The sequence below is a fragment of the Tachysurus fulvidraco genome, chromosome 18 (genome assembly GCF_022655615.1).
Source record: "Tachysurus fulvidraco isolate hzauxx_2018 chromosome 18, HZAU_PFXX_2.0, whole genome shotgun sequence".
NCBI lineage: Eukaryota > Metazoa > Chordata > Actinopteri > Siluriformes > Bagridae > Tachysurus > Tachysurus fulvidraco.
In genome coordinates this window covers 11,967,909-11,985,023 of record NC_062535.1, presented here as the reverse complement: position 1 = coordinate 11,985,023, position 17,115 = coordinate 11,967,909, and the positions used below count along the sequence as shown (strand labels likewise).

General features: G+C 39.1%; 2 protein-coding genes across 2 annotated transcripts in view; both read right to left on the bottom strand.

Annotated features, from left to right (window-relative positions):
* The window catches only part of pcca (propionyl-CoA carboxylase subunit alpha), a 42,497-nt gene extending 29,656 nt beyond the window's left edge, over positions 1 to 12,841 (bottom strand). The window contains exons 1-6 of the mRNA XM_027179300.2: positions 12,707 to 12,841; positions 10,548 to 10,625; positions 9,128 to 9,175; positions 8,242 to 8,310; positions 4,728 to 4,841; positions 4,502 to 4,555 (exon numbers count right to left, since the gene is read on the bottom strand). Coding sequence (XP_027035101.1) covers positions 4,502 to 4,555; positions 4,728 to 4,841; positions 8,242 to 8,310; positions 9,128 to 9,175; positions 10,548 to 10,625; positions 12,707 to 12,760 — 417 coding nt within the window. The 5' untranslated portion in view covers positions 12,761 to 12,841. The remainder of the gene's footprint in view (positions 1 to 4,501; positions 4,556 to 4,727; positions 4,842 to 8,241; positions 8,311 to 9,127; positions 9,176 to 10,547; positions 10,626 to 12,706) is intronic.
* Positions 12,842 to 13,969: 1,128 nt separating this feature from the next.
* On the bottom strand, positions 13,970 to 16,510 carry zic2b (zic family member 2 (odd-paired homolog, Drosophila) b). Its single transcript, XM_027179256.2, has 3 exons — positions 15,403 to 16,510; positions 14,731 to 14,894; positions 13,970 to 14,622 (listed from the first exon to the last, which is right to left on the bottom strand). The coding sequence occupies exons 1-3, from the start codon at positions 16,223 to 16,225 to the stop codon at positions 14,440 to 14,442; spliced, it is 1,170 nt and encodes a 389-aa protein (XP_027035057.2). The 5' UTR covers positions 16,226 to 16,510; the 3' UTR covers positions 13,970 to 14,439.
* Between the last annotated feature and the right edge of the window lie 605 nt (positions 16,511 to 17,115).

The window sequence follows — 17,115 nt, the reverse complement described above, 5'->3', positions numbered from 1 at the left end:
CAATTCAATTTAATTAGACGTTACTTTGACCGTTCCGCTGTAACGCGTAGTCTACGGAGAAAGGAAAGAACACAGTGAGTGAGTGTGAAGCGCAGCGTGGCTCAGTCTCTGCTCATTACTGGGCTGATCTGAGAAGCTTCAGTTGAGTTGCGAACACATTGTTGACTAAAAGTTCTCTGTAGGACTCGACTAATCAAATCTAATAAAGCATCTCTGTCTATTCAGCTGTCACTCACACACTCCCTCCCTCCTTCACACCTCCAAGTGTGTGTGTGTGTGTGTGTGTGTGTGTGTGTGTGTGTGTGTGTGTGTGTGTGTGTGTGTGTTTCACTTTACTCAGATGTCTAATCAATAGTAAGTGCAAATCTTAAAACAAACCCAAATCACTAGGAATCATTTGTTTTTTTTCTTCTCTATTCAACTTCAAGAGAAAAAGATTAACAGTTTAAAGAGTGAACTCTTAAAGCTGCTGTAACATGAACATCGAATGTAACTATAATTATGTATAAAGCGTGACGTGTTGCACAAATAAACAATTCAGGACTTATCATCCACCAATAAAATCCACCACCTCAAACGTCCACATGATCAGATATCACTCATGAGAGAACTTTGTTGTTTTTTTTCTTTGCAAAAATAGATGATATTTTGAGTTTCTCCAGTGAAAAAATGTAGAGTTCAAACTTTTTTTTTTGCATGCAACTGCATATCTCTCTCATTAAGGAGTTTATGGAGGCAGAAGGATCACAGATTGGAGGCAAAAAAATTCAAGCATAAATTCCTGTCATTCATTTCAACAACAAAAGTCTTTAATTTAAAAAAAAATTTAAAAAATAATTAATTTTTTTCTTAGAATTATTACATTATTTTTATGTTGTTGTGGTATACATACATATATTGTGTAAAATGTAAAGTGATTAATAAAAAAATAAACTAAAATTCCAACATCTTGTCTAAAAGTACAGGGACTTGACCACACACACACACACACACACATGCGCACGCACACACACACACTTTCCTAATCCCTCGAAAGGCCACTTGAAGTGAAGTCAATCTCCTCTGCTCTATTCAGAAGCGATGTGCCTTTGCCATGGTAAAGAGGCTATAGAGGGAATGCTAACAGGTCCTTTGGGGCGGCCGTGGTCTGGCCTGAGGCCTCGGTCCGTCGTTTGCACTGCATAAAAGTGTACTAACTGTCAGGCAGAGGGGGCTTCCATTCACAATGAGGGGGCTCATTCACCTTGTATTCATATGTGTGTGTGCATGTGCATGGGAAGGGGGAGTGTCACTATTCAACTGCTAATGTAATGACATCTTCATTTCCACACACACACACACACACACACACACAGACACACACACACACACACACACACACACACACACACACACACACAGGCAGTGGACGGCCCACTCATCTGTGTGTATGGACGGGGATTTGAGGAATGCTGTACAGAGGTTTGAGAGTAGATTACAGAAATGAAAGCCATCAAACACGCTGCACAGACACAGACAGAGAGGGGAAAAACGGAGTCTCAGAGAGAATTGTGTAAGAATGTTTTCACAGGTTTATTCATTAGATCCTTCAGTGTCAATGAATCAGTGTCAACAGCTTCATTAGAGAAATCTAGTCTCTTCTGAAGCTTGGCCTGTTTTTAGGGATCATGAAAGCTAACCTAGGGAATAAATATACACCCAGTAAGTGAACAGCTAACCTATAGAGCGTTAATGTAGAGAACAAAAGCTAGAGTTCGAGTCTAGGGCTAGCCTAGACAGCAAAAGCTAACCTGGTAAACATAAGCTAAACTTGGTGAAAAAAAGCTGACCTGGTAAACATAAGCTAAACTTGGTGAAAAAAAAGCTGACCTGGTAAACATAAGCTAACCTGGTAAATATAAGCTAACCTGGTGGAAAAAAAGCTAACCAGGTGGAAAAAGCTAACCTGGTGGAAAAAAGCTAACCTGGTAAACATAAGCTAACCTGGTGAAAAAAAGCTAACTCTGTGAAAAAAAGCTAACCTGGTAAACATAAGCTAACCTGGTGAAAAAAGCTAACCAGGTGGAAAAAGCTAACCTTGTGGAAAAAGCTAACCTGGTAAACATAAGCTAACCTGGTAAACATAAGCTAACCTTGTGGAAAAAGCTAACCTGGTAAACATAAGCTAACCTGGTAAACATAAGCTAACCTGGTAAACATAAGCTAACCTGGTGAAAAAAAGCTAACCAGGTGGAAAAAGCTAACCTTGTGGAAAAAGCTAACCTGGTAAACATAAGCTAACCTGGTAAACATAAGCTAACCTGGTGAAAAAAAGCTAACAGAAAAAAATGTTAACCTAAAAAGAAAAAACTTTCCTACAGAACAAAAGTTAACTAGGAGAGAAATCTAATTTAGAGAATGAAAGCTAGGGTTAAAGTCTAAAGCTAAAATTAGCAGCAAATGTTAATACACAGCCAAAGCTAACCCAGATATAAAGCACAAACCTCGCAAGTTAGAAACAACCTAGAGAAGAGACATTAACACAGAAAGCTGACACGCTGGGTTTAAGCTATTTACTGATATATACAGAGTGTTCAATTTTGTGGATGGAAATGAGTTCAGCGTGTGAAACAGCGAGGTTAATGAAGAGAACAGAGGAATGGCTGAAGATTACAGAAACACGGCGCTGATTTTTCTAGTACAGTTTCTGAATGTTGTGGCTGAGTGTATCGGTGTTGTAACCCTCCTGATGTTCATCAGCTGTGCTGCTGTGTTTAGTTAAGCTCGCAGGTCTCATGTCAATCATGCAAGAACATATACATATTAGGCCACACCCACTAAAGCGGGTCTGATCAGCTGGGGTTTAAGCTGCTGCTTGCCTTTAGATTTTAATCTTCAGGGTTCCACTAAGCAAACATACAGCAAACATTTTTAATACTGGACATTGTTTTTAACTTTTTTTTACGATAGAAATGAGAGTAAACAAAGGCTGTTCAAAAGATAAGAGATGTGAAAAAGTTAATGAAATGTTTGAGTAATGTCATTAGAAAAGCAGCTGGAAGCAGCATTAGTATTTTGTGCATGAAGGTGAAACCAAGGGTGTGTGTGTGTGTGTGTGTGTGTGTGTGTGTGTGTGTGTGTGCCATGCCTCCTGCCTGAGCCAGATTGAGATCAAAGCAGTTTTTCGAGGAACCCCGCTACGTTCAGCTGCTATGACATCATCATCAGACTGCACTGCCATTGGTCAAGTAAAAAAAAAAACACTCACCTATCTTAGTAACGATTCAGAGACACGTGACTAAGAAATCATTCTCACACACCACTCACATCAGTGTGCAAATGATATGACAATCTGTGTGTGTGTGTGTGTGTGTATTCGAGAAGTGATGGATCAAGGGCACTTTCTACATTTTCCTTCTCATCGTCCTCCAGAGCACTGCAAAGAAGCCTCCTGCAGCGTGGTGTGTGTGTGTGTGTGTGTGTGTGTGTGTGTGTGTGTGTGTGTGTGTGTGTGAGCATGCGCATAAGTGTGTGTGTGAATCCGCATTAGTAAACCCGACCGATTGAACAGAGGCGTTATTTCTGGGATCAATAGGACAGCAAGAGAATTCAAAATGTAAAATAAATAAATAAATGCATACAGAAATAAATAGCTACAGTGACTGCTGCTGCATTTCACTAGAAAGTGTCAAATCCTGGCACACTGAAAACCCAAGATAGAAGAATAAAGACATCAAGTTGGCACAAGGAGTCGGAGCGGTTGCCTTGGTAACATACATATTTAGGATGCAAAAAATAAAACCTAAGACTGACATCACAGGGCGAGATTACATCCCTGTCCGTTTAGACAAATTTATAACAAATCTTAACGTGCACTTCTATTGTTTTACTGATTTCACACATTAGCCACACAACATTTACGTCTTGTTTTAGATAGATAGATAGACAGACAGACAGACAGACAGACAGACAGACAGACAGACAGACAGACAGACAGACAGACAGACAGACAGACAGACAGATAGATAGATAGATAAAAGACCGTCATATCTTTTGATCCGAGCTGTTTTACTTTAAATACTGAGTCCACTGCGAATGTTGAAGTCAGTAGTACACATGTGTAAATGACTGACTGTAGAAATCGATGGTGAGAAAGTGGACATAAGCGATCGAGGTGTAAAGTGTTCCTGAATGAACGACTTCATCTACTGACCCTTTTGGCCTTTCTGCTGCTATTTGGCTTGCAAATCATTATCTCACCTTAACCCTCATACCTTTAATTAAATTACCGCAGGGGGCCATGAGGTGTTAATTACAAAAACACAGTGTGTGTGTGTGTGTGTGTGTGTGTGTGTGTGTGTGTGTGTGTGTGTGTGCTTAAGATCAGCATACAAGTGGGTCATTCTAACCCCAACTGTATGACAAGGTCGTTTGAATATTCGGCTCTTAAGCCCTCTCTCTTTCATTCATTCTTTCTTTTATTCCGTTTTTTTCTGGGAGTTATAGAGGGAGAACTACTCACCAGCCTCCGAGCAAACTCTTTATTCTCCGAGAGGAAACCGTAGCCCGGGTGCACCTGGAGAAACGGGTGGGGAGAGGGAGAGGGAGGGAGAGAGAGAGAAAAAAACACATCGTTTCATTATAGAGATATAATCAAAAAGATTAACCACATACAGAGAGAGAAATGCCAAGTTATGTTTTATTCAGCTAACACACACACACACACACACACACACACAAACACGTACAGCTTGTGCTCCTGTGTTTCGGACGGCATCCATGATGGCGTCCATGTTGAGGTAGCTCTTACTGGTCGGGGCTGGACCTACACACACGGCCTCATCTGCCATCTTCACGTGAACCTGAGGAAAAACCACAAACACACACCTGTAATAAACAAAGTTTACAGAGAGAGAGAGAGAGAGAGAGAGAGAGAGAGAGAGAGAGAGAGAGAGAGAGAGAGAGAGAGAGAGAGAAAGACAGAGACATAGCCCTTTAGACCTCGTGCCTGGGTAATGAAGTGACAGACGTCGCCCATAGGTAGCATTAACAATGTCAACTGCATCAACAGGAGAGCGTCAGAAAACACTCACTAACCAGCTGTTGTCTTTCACGCCACTTCACTTAACACACAAACGCTAGGAAAGAGACGCTGAGGCGCTCCGCTCCTGCACTTTTCACGAGTCGTGCTGCAAGACGGGGTCAAGAGCGGTGATCTCTCAGGCCTCCAAGGACAATCAGGTTCTCAGCACCAACACAACTGGCTCATCTTTAACAGATATTAAACCCAGATATTAAACCCTGCAACGAGCTAGTCTGAGTGTTAGTACAGTGAAAACAGGAGGCCACTCGGGATAGAGCCGGGTGTCTGAGGGGGCTGACGCAGAGAGTTGTTATTAGAGAGAACGTGAGAATTCACCATTATACTTTGCCTGCTGTTGGAATTGGATATGACCCATTGTTCAATTTTCCATCACAAACACAGCATTGGCCAAAAAACAAAAAGTATAACAGCAAACAGGCGATCCTCACATCAACACATTTTAAACAACCTTTTAAACAATTATTTGTCATCAGATCCAGAGGATCATTCCCACCACGGGAAAGCGAGAAGTTCAGCTTCAAGAACAGTCTCTAGAGCCCCAAGGAGTTCCCCAAGAGTCAGTACTCGGCCCACCTTTCTTTTCTTATATACTACATTTCTAAAGCTCAGTGATCAGATCTTTTCTATGCTGATGACACAAAACAGCTTTGCCACGAATTTCCTTCGTCCATCCCAAGCACTGGATATCAGAATGCATTTCTGACCCATCACCTGCTGCATCACTGAATTTCAACAAAACCGGACAAATCAACAAATTAGGAACTAAATACAAAACGCGCAGTTACTATCAAACCATTTGCTCAGAAATTCTCCTTTATTAATGTCCAGTGCTCTTCCACTCATATTGTGCTTCGAGTTTCTACATTTTACATCCTTTCAAAACACACACACACTGTTATTGCACACTTTTCTGCTGTTTTTGCACATACTGTCCAACATTTCAGCGTTTTTTGCACATATTGTACAATATCTCAGCCATTATGCACATACTATACAATATTTCAGTCATCTGCTGTTTTTTGTACAACTCTATATAATCCAAAGGACCTGCTGCTAAGAAACTGTGCTCATTCTACTGTTACTGCACGAAATATTGTTTGAACACTCAGTATTTACATACAGTATTTACACCGGTCGGTCGGCACTGTTTCTGTTACTGTTTATTGTCTTTTGTGTATTGCATTTTTTGTACTTTTTGTATTGTCTTGTAACTTTATGTCTGCATTGTTTTTTGTCCTGCACTGTCTTTTGTCCTGCACCGTCTTGTTTGTCTTGTCCTGCACTGTTTGCACCAGTTTGCACAGTTGCACTTTATGTGGCTAAAACTACTTACATGTCCTTAGCCCTGTCTTTGTTTTATGTAGCACCTTGATACTGGAGAAATGTTGTCTCATTTCACTGTGTACTGCAACAGCTATATATGGTTGAAATGACAATAAAAGCTTCTTGACTTGACTTTAGATTAATCACAGACAAAACTCTAGGACACAGTCTTTCTTGCCTCGGGTTTTCCACCATCTGCATGGTCAGTGATTTTTACAGACCACTTTAAGACATGTGCTCTGTCTGTGTCCTCTCCGCATAAGGGCTTCGTTCTCTCACACCATTTGTCTCAATAAACTTTTCTCCATCTGGCAGCATGGGGAAAGTTCACCTCAGGCAGTGAAGGATCGTCCTGAGGCAGGAGGAAGCTAGAGTTTCCCTTCCCAAACGTTAACAAACACAGTCATGAAAATATGTAAATATATTAGAGGTTAGGTGCAGTGACAATATCACAGAAAGATCAGATAAGTGTTTGACATTAAACTCTCTGAATGTTCACTAATACTTAAGGAAAAGGAAGCAAACTATTTCAATACAGGTTAGTGCAATTTTATCGTTTTTAGCCTTTAGATTTTGAGTAGCAGTTTGATTTTATTATATGTAACAAAGATGTGAACACAAGCAGGGATTAACCTAAAGACAAATATTCCTACTAATAAAACTCATAATAATAATATAGACTTTTTAAAGCACATTTTATACATTTTAAAACGTAAAGGGAAGAATTAAAGAAAAACAAAATGTAGGCTAAAACAACATAAAAATAAGCAAATAATAATAATAATAATAATACTGACCAAAAAAACCCCTATATATATATATATATATATATATATATATATATATATATATATATATATACACTCTATATATACTCTAAAACCCCTATATATATATATATATATATATATATATATATATATATATATATATATATATATATATATATATATATAGGGGTTTTTTTGGTCAGTATTATTATTATTATTATTTGCTTATTTTTATGTTGTTTTAGCCTACATTTTGTTTTACTCTATATATACTCTAAAACCCCTATATATATATATATATATATATATATATATATATATATATATATACTCTGTTAAAATAAATGTGTAGAATTGGTTTTAAAATAATGAAAAAAATTGGGGGTATTTATCTTTTAATGTTTGGCAATAGGTGGAGCACTAGAAGCTGTTAACAAATACTTTATATCTGTTAAGATTTCTCAGCATGATAAATAGGTCTATTTAACTGAAAACACGGTAGTTATATGATGGTTATAAGAAGTGTGCTTTGATTGGATAACATGACCTGCAGAATATCCTAAAGTCAAAATCCTGCTCGGGTCGAAGTGAGAAACCATGTTTACAAGACAAATAAACATTAATACGCACTTTAATACGGATTACCAACCCCCTGGTTTACAAAAAGTCCAAAAGACCAACCCTAAAGCCAGCAAATATGGACTTCTATCCCAACTCCACTCGTATGCGTATCAGCCGCTCCCCTGCGGTTCTGTTTAAGGAGATCTTTATTTAAAAGCTCTTTAAAAGCATCCAATCAAATGCACAACATCACTCCATCCCCCTCTTCTTTCACCCCAAACCACGGCCCCTCCCCCAATTCGGACTCAGACAGCAGGGGGGACTTTGTGTGAAAAAGCCTTCACATGCATATGGAAGAGGGGGATGAGTGACAGCCATCAGTCACGGGGGTGGAAAAGAGTGAACTGATGAAGGGAGGACGGGGCAGTAAGTACAGTACAGTGCAGTTAATAAGTACAACAACTTTAACACTAACGCTAAAGCCACAACGTACAAGTCACTCACCGCACTCGAGTCCACGTCACTATGCACTGCGACTGTCCTGATCCCCATCTTCTTACATGTTTTAATCACCTGGGGGCAAGAAGAGGAGTGAAAGGAGTTAAACAGCTGAGATTCACTTAGAAACAAGTGCAAACAGCACAACTGGAACATCTGGGCTCAGATCTAAAACAAGCAAAAGTAACAGATGATAATAGTCAACTACTAATGTTTCATTATCTTCAATCCATCCATTTATCAGAGAAAGTTATATTATAAATTAAATTATAATCTTAAACTTAATATTTGTGCCACGGTATCTTTTAACGAAATGTTTCTACAATAAATTATCATAAATCTTTTCAAAATAAATTTGTTGTTTAATTCTTTCAGATTGAGTTTACAGAGTGTTCAATTTATATTATATTATTTATTTATTTATTTATTTATTGCCATTGTAATTCAACCAGTTGAAATTTCTGTGAATCTAAATTCAAATCTTTTATTATTCTCAAATGAAAAAAAAGATCTCAAGCCAAGTAGAAAAAACCCCCAGAATGAAATCACATCGGAAACGAATTCCTTTGCTGCTTTTCTACTGTCTTTAAACACGTCTCAATACCACATGAAGCATGAAGAGTGTTTGTTAGTTTTTCTCTGCAGAAATTCTCCATATTATCAGAGAAGCATGAGTTTGGTGCCATGCCGGGGTACATGTCAGTGGACAGTGGTGGCTACAGTACACACTGACAGAATCATATGTTAACTTTCTGACTAAAACCGTGTGCATTCTATATGAATGTATCATCAGACCGCCTGTTGAAGTGACCTCGCACCCTGTAAGTGCCTGAGGAGGTGAACGACACACACTTTCCATCTGATAATTCCCACACAAACACACTCCACTCACCCTGCAGGCGATCTCTCCTCTGTTTGCGATGAGGATCTTATCAAAGGTCTGCAGGAAAAGAGTCAGAACACAGAGCCATTAGGACATTCGTTTTGACAACAAGTCATTTGCCAATGTGTGTGTGTGTGTGTGTGTGTGTGTGTGTGTAACACTTTCTCTTCTCCACACTGAATCTTAGTAAATATTCAGTAATACATTTTAGTATGAAGTTTGCTGAGCAAATTTTGTGTCTAATGACAAATCCATCTATCTGTCTATTATACCACACTCTATCCATCCGTCGCTTTGTCGATACGTCACTCCATCGATATCCAGACAGTGCTCCGTCTCTCTTTACGTCCTTTCACTGTTTCATCCGTTTATACAGCATGTTTCTGTTCATCTGTTTATTCGTTTCAACTGCAAATCCCTTTATCCAATCTATTCTTCCATTCCATTGGTCCATCTGCCGATCCATATTTCCATCACGCCATCTGTCTGTCTGTCAATCCTCCCTCCTATCTATGTATCTATGTATGTATCCATCCATCTAACATCAGTCCATCCACTCATATACTCTACAGTATGTCTATCCTTCTATCCGGCTATCATTCCATTTCAATTTAAATATTCTTATATAGACATCGCTCCATCTATCCATCCATCCATCCATTTATATTATCCATGATGTATCCAATTGGCAATCTATCCATCCATCCACCTAAATACTGGTACTCTTTTATCTATTTTTATACATCCCTTCATACATCATGTATCCAACCAAACTGTGCATCTATTCATCCATCTATCCATCAATCTATCTATCTTTCCCTATCATATCCAATCATCATCACCATCTCTGTATTTATACTAGTTCCAGTTTTTATATAAAAATCGGTCTCAATACAATCACAGTTTAGACTTATTTACAAATCCAGGCCACTAATCCCACTAATCTGAGCTGTTTGCTGTAACCGCCTGAGTAAACACACACACACACACACACACACACACACACACACACACACACACACACACACACACACACACACACACACACACACACAAACACACACAGAGGATTCCAGCAGTGTTACTCCACAGTATGCAGAAATGTGTGTTTTGCATTCCTAAGTTTTTACCATCTCTCTCTCTCTCTCTTTCTCACACACACACACACACACACACACACACACACACACACAGCCTCTGGGCACTGGCTGTTTGAAGGAGGCAGATCAAAGCACTAAGATGCTGCCATGTTTGTATTGGAGACTTGGATGCTGCTGCAGATGTTCCTCTCAAAAACAGAACCTGTGTCATGAGGGTGTGCTCTTATGTTCAGCAGTTTCTTTTCCCCAGCCCATATACTTAAACATACGAAAGAGCTAAGTACCAAACCTGGGTCTCTGCTAAGTACAGCAGAGGTGCTGGCACTCACCTTCTCATTGGGGTCATACACAGTGGAGTACCAGGCTTGGCGGCTTATAAGCCAGCACGTGGGCCGCAGAGAGGCGTGCTGAAACAGACAGAGCCGAGATTTCTTAACTATATTCATTTCAGTACAATATGTACAACACAGGAACTATTCAGTGTGTGACTCCTCTTGAATATCTGCTTTATTCCATACCACCACTCTTCATTAAATACTATTAGTTTCAAAATTTCCAGTGTGGTTAAAGAAAAGTACTAAATGAGATATTTCTACTTTATACCACAGTGCAGGTGAATACTTAAATCGGATTGGTCAGACACTGTAAGTTAATTTTCTATAACATCATCTCGAACAGCTGTAACGACTGTAATTCCGTTTACAGGTGTATATGAAACAGGTCCTTCTAACATTTTTGGAAGGAGTCTCTTCGGGAAGTCTTCAGGATTCGGGTTGCTCTGGAAGATAACCAGTGATATTTTATTTGTTGTCAACTTCAACAAAAATAAGTGAGTGCTGCTGATAGGCAGACTGTTTATAGCTGCTATGACATACAAGTAACAGCGAGTAACTTTTCTAATAACATTTAACAGAACTAGAAACAGATAAACTGCATAACTTGTGTATAAGCGTTAGTGGTATAAGAGGAACACTTCGAATCGAGCTTCATCACAAAACATCGTCTTCAAATCATGAAAAAAACAACTAGAATTTGAGCAAGCTGAAAAAAAAATGCACACAATTCATTTTTTGATATCTGGGAAACGACTTCACGACTTCGGTTGAATTCTAATCCCTGTTTGGTTTTAAACACTAATCCTGGGTCAGAACTAATTTACTGTTTTTTTTTTTGTTTCAAGTCATTGGTGTGATCTTAAAAGCTAGCTGTAAAAATAAATATTAAATATATAATATATAATATAATATAAAAATAAAATATATATATTTTTTTTAAAGTGCTGTACGATCCACCTCTCTGTGTTCTTTTTGCTGCTCACTGGGTTTTACGTTCACATTCATAACACTTTTACTGTCACACTTTACTCACTAGTTTCACAGTCAGCTATAAAACGATTATATTGCATTGTACCGTCTGTCTTGCATTGATCGCACACATGCACTTTATGTAGTACTGTGTAGTGCACTTAAGATTCGGTTTGGACCGACAAGGCCGACTCTGAGAATCCTGAGGCATCTTGAGATCTACCAGCTCCAGTCGGACTCCGCGATACTAAAGAGGAGATGTGAACTCCATGTGATCTTTAGCATCAATACAACATTTATCAGACTGTATATTTATAATCACACCCTTCCGTGTCACCCAATTGAGGATGAGGTTCCACTTTGTGTCTGGTTCCTCTCAAGGTTTCTTCCTTTACCGTTCAAGGGAGTTTTTCCTCCCCACAGTCACTCGAGTCACCTCAGGCTTGCTCATTGGAGATAAATACAAACACATTTAAATATATCTAATATTATTCTTGAATATTTGTATTATATTAATCTTTATATGAACCTTTTGTTCTATGTCTATGTTCTGTAAAAGCTGCTTTGAGACAATGTCAATTGTTAAAAGCGCTACAGAAATAAACTTGAATTGAATTGAACTTAGTTCTGTGTTGTTTTACCTGCTGGATTTGTGTATTAAATAACCTTATAATTGAAATGACCATAAAGAAAGGCAGGTAAGTTGTAAAAACTGGTCAAGGTTATTATCTAACCAAAGACAAGTAAAATACTTATTTTAACTCATGTTGTTTCCAGTTATCTACCTGCTGAGACACTTTTGACACACCAGCTGCTATTTAAACACGTCTAAATTCGACTTTCTGTAAGCAAATGATCTATATATCTATAGCATTTGCATTGAATTTCTTAAAGGGCTTTGTGCTGAGACAGTGAATAACGGACGAGTACCAAATACCTTCTTGTACACTATGTAGTACGTACACGATCCCGTTACGTCATAGCCTTTGAAGTGCACTTCAAAAGGGAACGAAGTGGTATTTGGGACACAACCCTAACGTTCGTCTGAAATTTGCTAACTAGTTAGCAGACAGTTTTTCCTCTCTACTAAGTCGTGTTATTGAAAATGTGCGTTTTTATTCGTTTTAAAAGCATCCTTTCAACATCACGGTGTGTGTTTAGAAGAACGAGGATCACATTCTCACCTTTACGGCGTGCAAAACTCTTTGAAAGGTTGGCGTTATCCTGTAAGCCGCCATGACGACCGGTGCCAGAGGTTACTGCGCATGCGCAAAACGAAGACGTATCTAGGAGCGATCAGAGGTGTTTCCCTTTGAGCCAATCACGATGCAGATGTCAGGTCAATATGTTTTAATGATGTTTTATGATTATATACAAATAATACTAATACTCTATATTACATTTCATAAATATTTAATAAAAAGGAATTCATATGTTGTATGTCCATGTATATTTTTATATTTTTTTTATAAATGTTATATAATAAAATATAATTATATTTTATGCTAATATTATATTTATGCATATTCTATGCTAATATGATATTTTATACCAAATCATAATATTAATGTACATTAGTTAGAAGTCGTATGCACCTTACTTTTAGATTTGATGTAGGATTTTTTTCGATTATTCCTACAAACAAACAAACAAAGAAAAAAAGAAAATAAAATAAATGACTATTATGATGTTCTACTTTAAAGTCATTTTACTGCAGAGTGTATGCAGTTATACTGCTAGTGTTTTCAGGATGTAACATGTGCTTAACCTGTTTATAAATGATCTTGTAAGTATCATGAACATTTTTGCTGGATCAGTGTTTTGTGCTTGACTTGTTTGTGTAAAACTACATATAGGTGTGAACACTGAAATGCTTTTTATTTAATACTCTGTAATAAGGACTTCTCTAAAGAAACTTTATATCTGTATTCCAGCATAAACATACAAAAGTATTTTCTTGCCTATTTATAAGTACCCACTAATGTTATACCGTTGTTTTTAGTCATTTGGGACAGAATGAAAACAAATTATTTTTATAGCACTTTACTCATAAGATTTTCTTTTAGTAAAAGTTTTCTCGTACAAATGTTTCAAATATAACAAAATGCAATTTCCAACTGAAAGCTAATTCCCTCCCCTGAAAGATTAAGTCTTTCCACAAATGTCTGTTGTATTTTCATAAGAATATAAACTGCTTTTCAAAGTATGTTTCAAATGAAGTATGTTTCAAATGTAGTATGATTTATAATAATCATCCTACAAGAAAACATTAACAATACAACCGTAAACATAAGCAAACTTTTTTCCTTTGGTGTGATTTATTGTTATGAATTTCAAGGAAGTTTTTTTTCCCTAACTGAAGTCTTCAGTCAGATGTTCATGGCACAGAAAACTTCTTGGATTTATAACACAAGACCCAAACAGCCACATAAACATTATAGACATTATTAGAGAAAACCAAATATTTATTTAATTAATACGAGAAATACATCCTTCATTGTTTATAATACACAGTGGATAATAGCATTTTTTTTTCACAGTGCAATACTGATAAAGAAAAAAGGAAAAAAAGATAAACCTTCATTTATTTAATATATACATTTAACTCTAGTAGGGTCGGAGTTTTTACAGGGAACATTTTAAATCAACAGAAATTAATAGCTGGACAGTTTCATTGAGTGGAGGATCTGGAGGGTTAATCAACACAAGACGCATTAAAACATTAAAGTGTGAGTAAGCAATGGATCCTGTAATTGTCCATAACATATCACTGTATGCGTTTATTTAAGAAACAATATTAGTATATTTTAAAAGATTGTCTACATTGCTGATGATTGAAGTCCCGTTGCGTCCCAAACCGCTCCATCATTTAGTTCTAGACAGTTTTTGGACACAATCTGTGTGAAGTTCACATTTCCTAAACGTACCACTCGCTGAAGTTAGACGCTATGCTGCTGTGACTGCTGCTGTTCATTACGGCGGAGTCTGGTGACATGGTGGTGCTCTGAGTCTCTGAACACGGCGACACCAAACTGGATGACTCGTAACCGGAGCTTCCGATAGGTGAAGACTCGTCAACTGGACTCTGCTCGTCGTGAACCTGTCGGGAGAAACCGCCCTGGCATTAGAATCAGTTTGAGAAGCCTTTACTGGGATACTAGCACGCATGGCATGACGCACAGCAGTGCTCACAACTTGTCTAACTCACCTTCATGTGTTTTCTCAGCGAACTCGGATGAGTGTACGACTTGTCGCACAGTTTGCACAAGTATGGCTTGTCGGATGTGTGCACATGCATGTGTTTCTTCCTGTCGCTGCTGTTGGCGAAGCGTCTGTCACATCCCTCAAACTCGCAGAGAAACGGCTTCTCCCCTGAACACACCATTAATAAAACCTTTAAAGTGGGTTAAGTGAGGAAATCACGTGCGAATGGGCTAACAGCGAGCCCCCGCACCCATGCACCCTGAGTCACATTTTATTGCCAGCACTAAGTCCTCAATAAAAAAAAGCGCAATTCACACCTACTTCCTATCTTTAGACCTGCTGTACCGCACATACGCATCTAAACACAACATTGTCATCACGTAGCCATGGAAATAGAGTATTAACACGTCGACTAGCGCTTATTGATGACCGGAAAAGCGCACAGGTCAAAAGCTTGTGAAGTGGCTCTCATTACAAGTCTATATACTCAGTTACATGGAAAGTAATGGAAATGATGCTAGTTGCAAGTGCCAATCTTGGAAATGACTTTACATGGGGCCTGTTTAATATATTTCAAACAAGTTGCAACGAAAACTCGTAATTTTACGTTTCAGCGCACAATTAAGACTCAATGTGTCTATATATAAAATGTAAAAGTTCAGAGATGTGTATTCACCTGTATGCGTTCTTTTATGTATTTTCAGATTCTCGGAGCGCGCAAACACTTTGCCGCATCCCGGGAACGGACACGCAAAGGGCTTCTCCCCTGTGTGCACGCGGATGTGGTTCACCAGTTTGTATTTGGCCTTGAATGCCTTTCCCTCTCGAGGACATTCTTCCCAAAAGCACACGTGGTTGCATTGCTCGGGTCCGCCGACGTGCTCCGCGGAGACGTGCGCTACCAGCTCGTGCATGGTGCCGAAGGTTCTGCCGCAGCGGCGCTTCTCGCGATCCGGCTCGAGCCATTTGCACACGAGCTCCTGCTTGACGCACTGCTGCCGCACGTAGCGGAAAAAGGCTGCCGGGTGATGGTGATGCGCAGCTGCTACGTTCAAGCCGTACTGGCCGTACGGGTCAGGCCGCGTGTTGGATACCTGGTGGTGGTACTGGTCCGGTCGTGCAAACAGCGCGTTGTTAGTTGAGCTATGCTGCTCGTGAAAGCCGGGGAATAGCAGATGACTCTGTGCGTCCGCATGGGAAGGATGAAGCGCTCCGGTCGCCGGGCTGAAGAGGCCGCGCTCTGGATCTGCAAATCCGCGTCCGCGCAACAGAAAGTCTCGGGCCGAGCCGAACGCGGAGCCTCCGTATGAGGCGCCTAAAGCCGCGTAGCCTGAAGCCTGCGATCCAAAGGCCGCTCCCTGACCCGGAGACAGCTCACCATGACTCAGCTTAAAGGCACCCACATGCGCTGCTTCTGCAAAACTCGCGTCCCTGTCGTGTGACTCACCCGCGTGGTGATGCCGGGCGAATGGACCCAGGTGACCCGCGTCCAGTAACATCGCTGCTAACTTTTTGGTTTCTCTTAAATACGGTGCGTAAAAGAAGCCCGTGCGTAAAACTCAATCAAAATGAACAAAAGGAAATCTGCATGACCAAAACAAATATGTGCTCAAATTCTGATCATCATACAGCTATTTCTAAAGTTGGCTTCAAAAATCCAACAAACAAAACCAAAGTCCTCTTGGTAGAGGTTTAAATACGATCTCTGCACTCACAGAATTATGCGCAAAAATTGCAGTCAAAAGCCTAAACACACTTGTACTCACGCCTGTCCGTAAATGTGCTACTTTTTCGGGTTTGGCTGTGTTTATCTCCCTCCTAGATCCCCCACGCCCCCTTTACTACAGGAGCCCCGCTGTGGTCCGATTGGCTGCTGTGAATCCCTAATCCGTCACCCTTGTCCAATCAGACGCCAAGTCACCGTGACTAATGCGTGCTCACTGTTGCTCAGCGTCTATTGCCCCAGTAGATTTTAGGTGATGCTTGGTGGCGTTTACAAACGTATGACCAGCATTTGTTTATACAAAACCGCTAAGAGATTATATGATTGCCAATATGATATCTAGGTATAAAGAGCTGCGCGTTTATATAGTCTACATGTGTTTATCTGTAAACCTGGCATTTATTTTTTATTTAAAAAATAATATGAGGCAGAAATGTGCACGTAAAATGTAAATCTTTTATTAGGGCTGGTATCTTGGAGTACCCAGAGTCTCAGAAATAATAATAATAATAATAATAATAATAATAATAATAATAATAATAATAATAATAATAACAACAACACTACTACTACTACTACTACTACTACTAATAATAATAATAATAATAATAATAATAATAATAACAATAATAACGGGTTTGTTGCTAGGGTTACACACGCATCTGG

Bases quoted from the DNA above. Each gene is read 5' to 3' on its own strand.
- zic2b (XM_027179256.2), bottom strand. From the start codon at position 16,225: ATGTTACTGGACGCGGGTCACCTGGGTCCATTCGCCCGGCATCACCAC. The intron at 14,895-15,402 runs GTGAATACACAT...TGGTGTGTTCAG, and splicing joins ACATAAAAGAACGCATACAG to GGGAGAAGCCGTTTCTCTGC. The intron at 14,623-14,730 runs GTGAGTTAGACA...TTCTCCCGACAG, and splicing joins CGCTGAGAAAACACATGAAG to GTTCACGACGAGCAGAGTCC.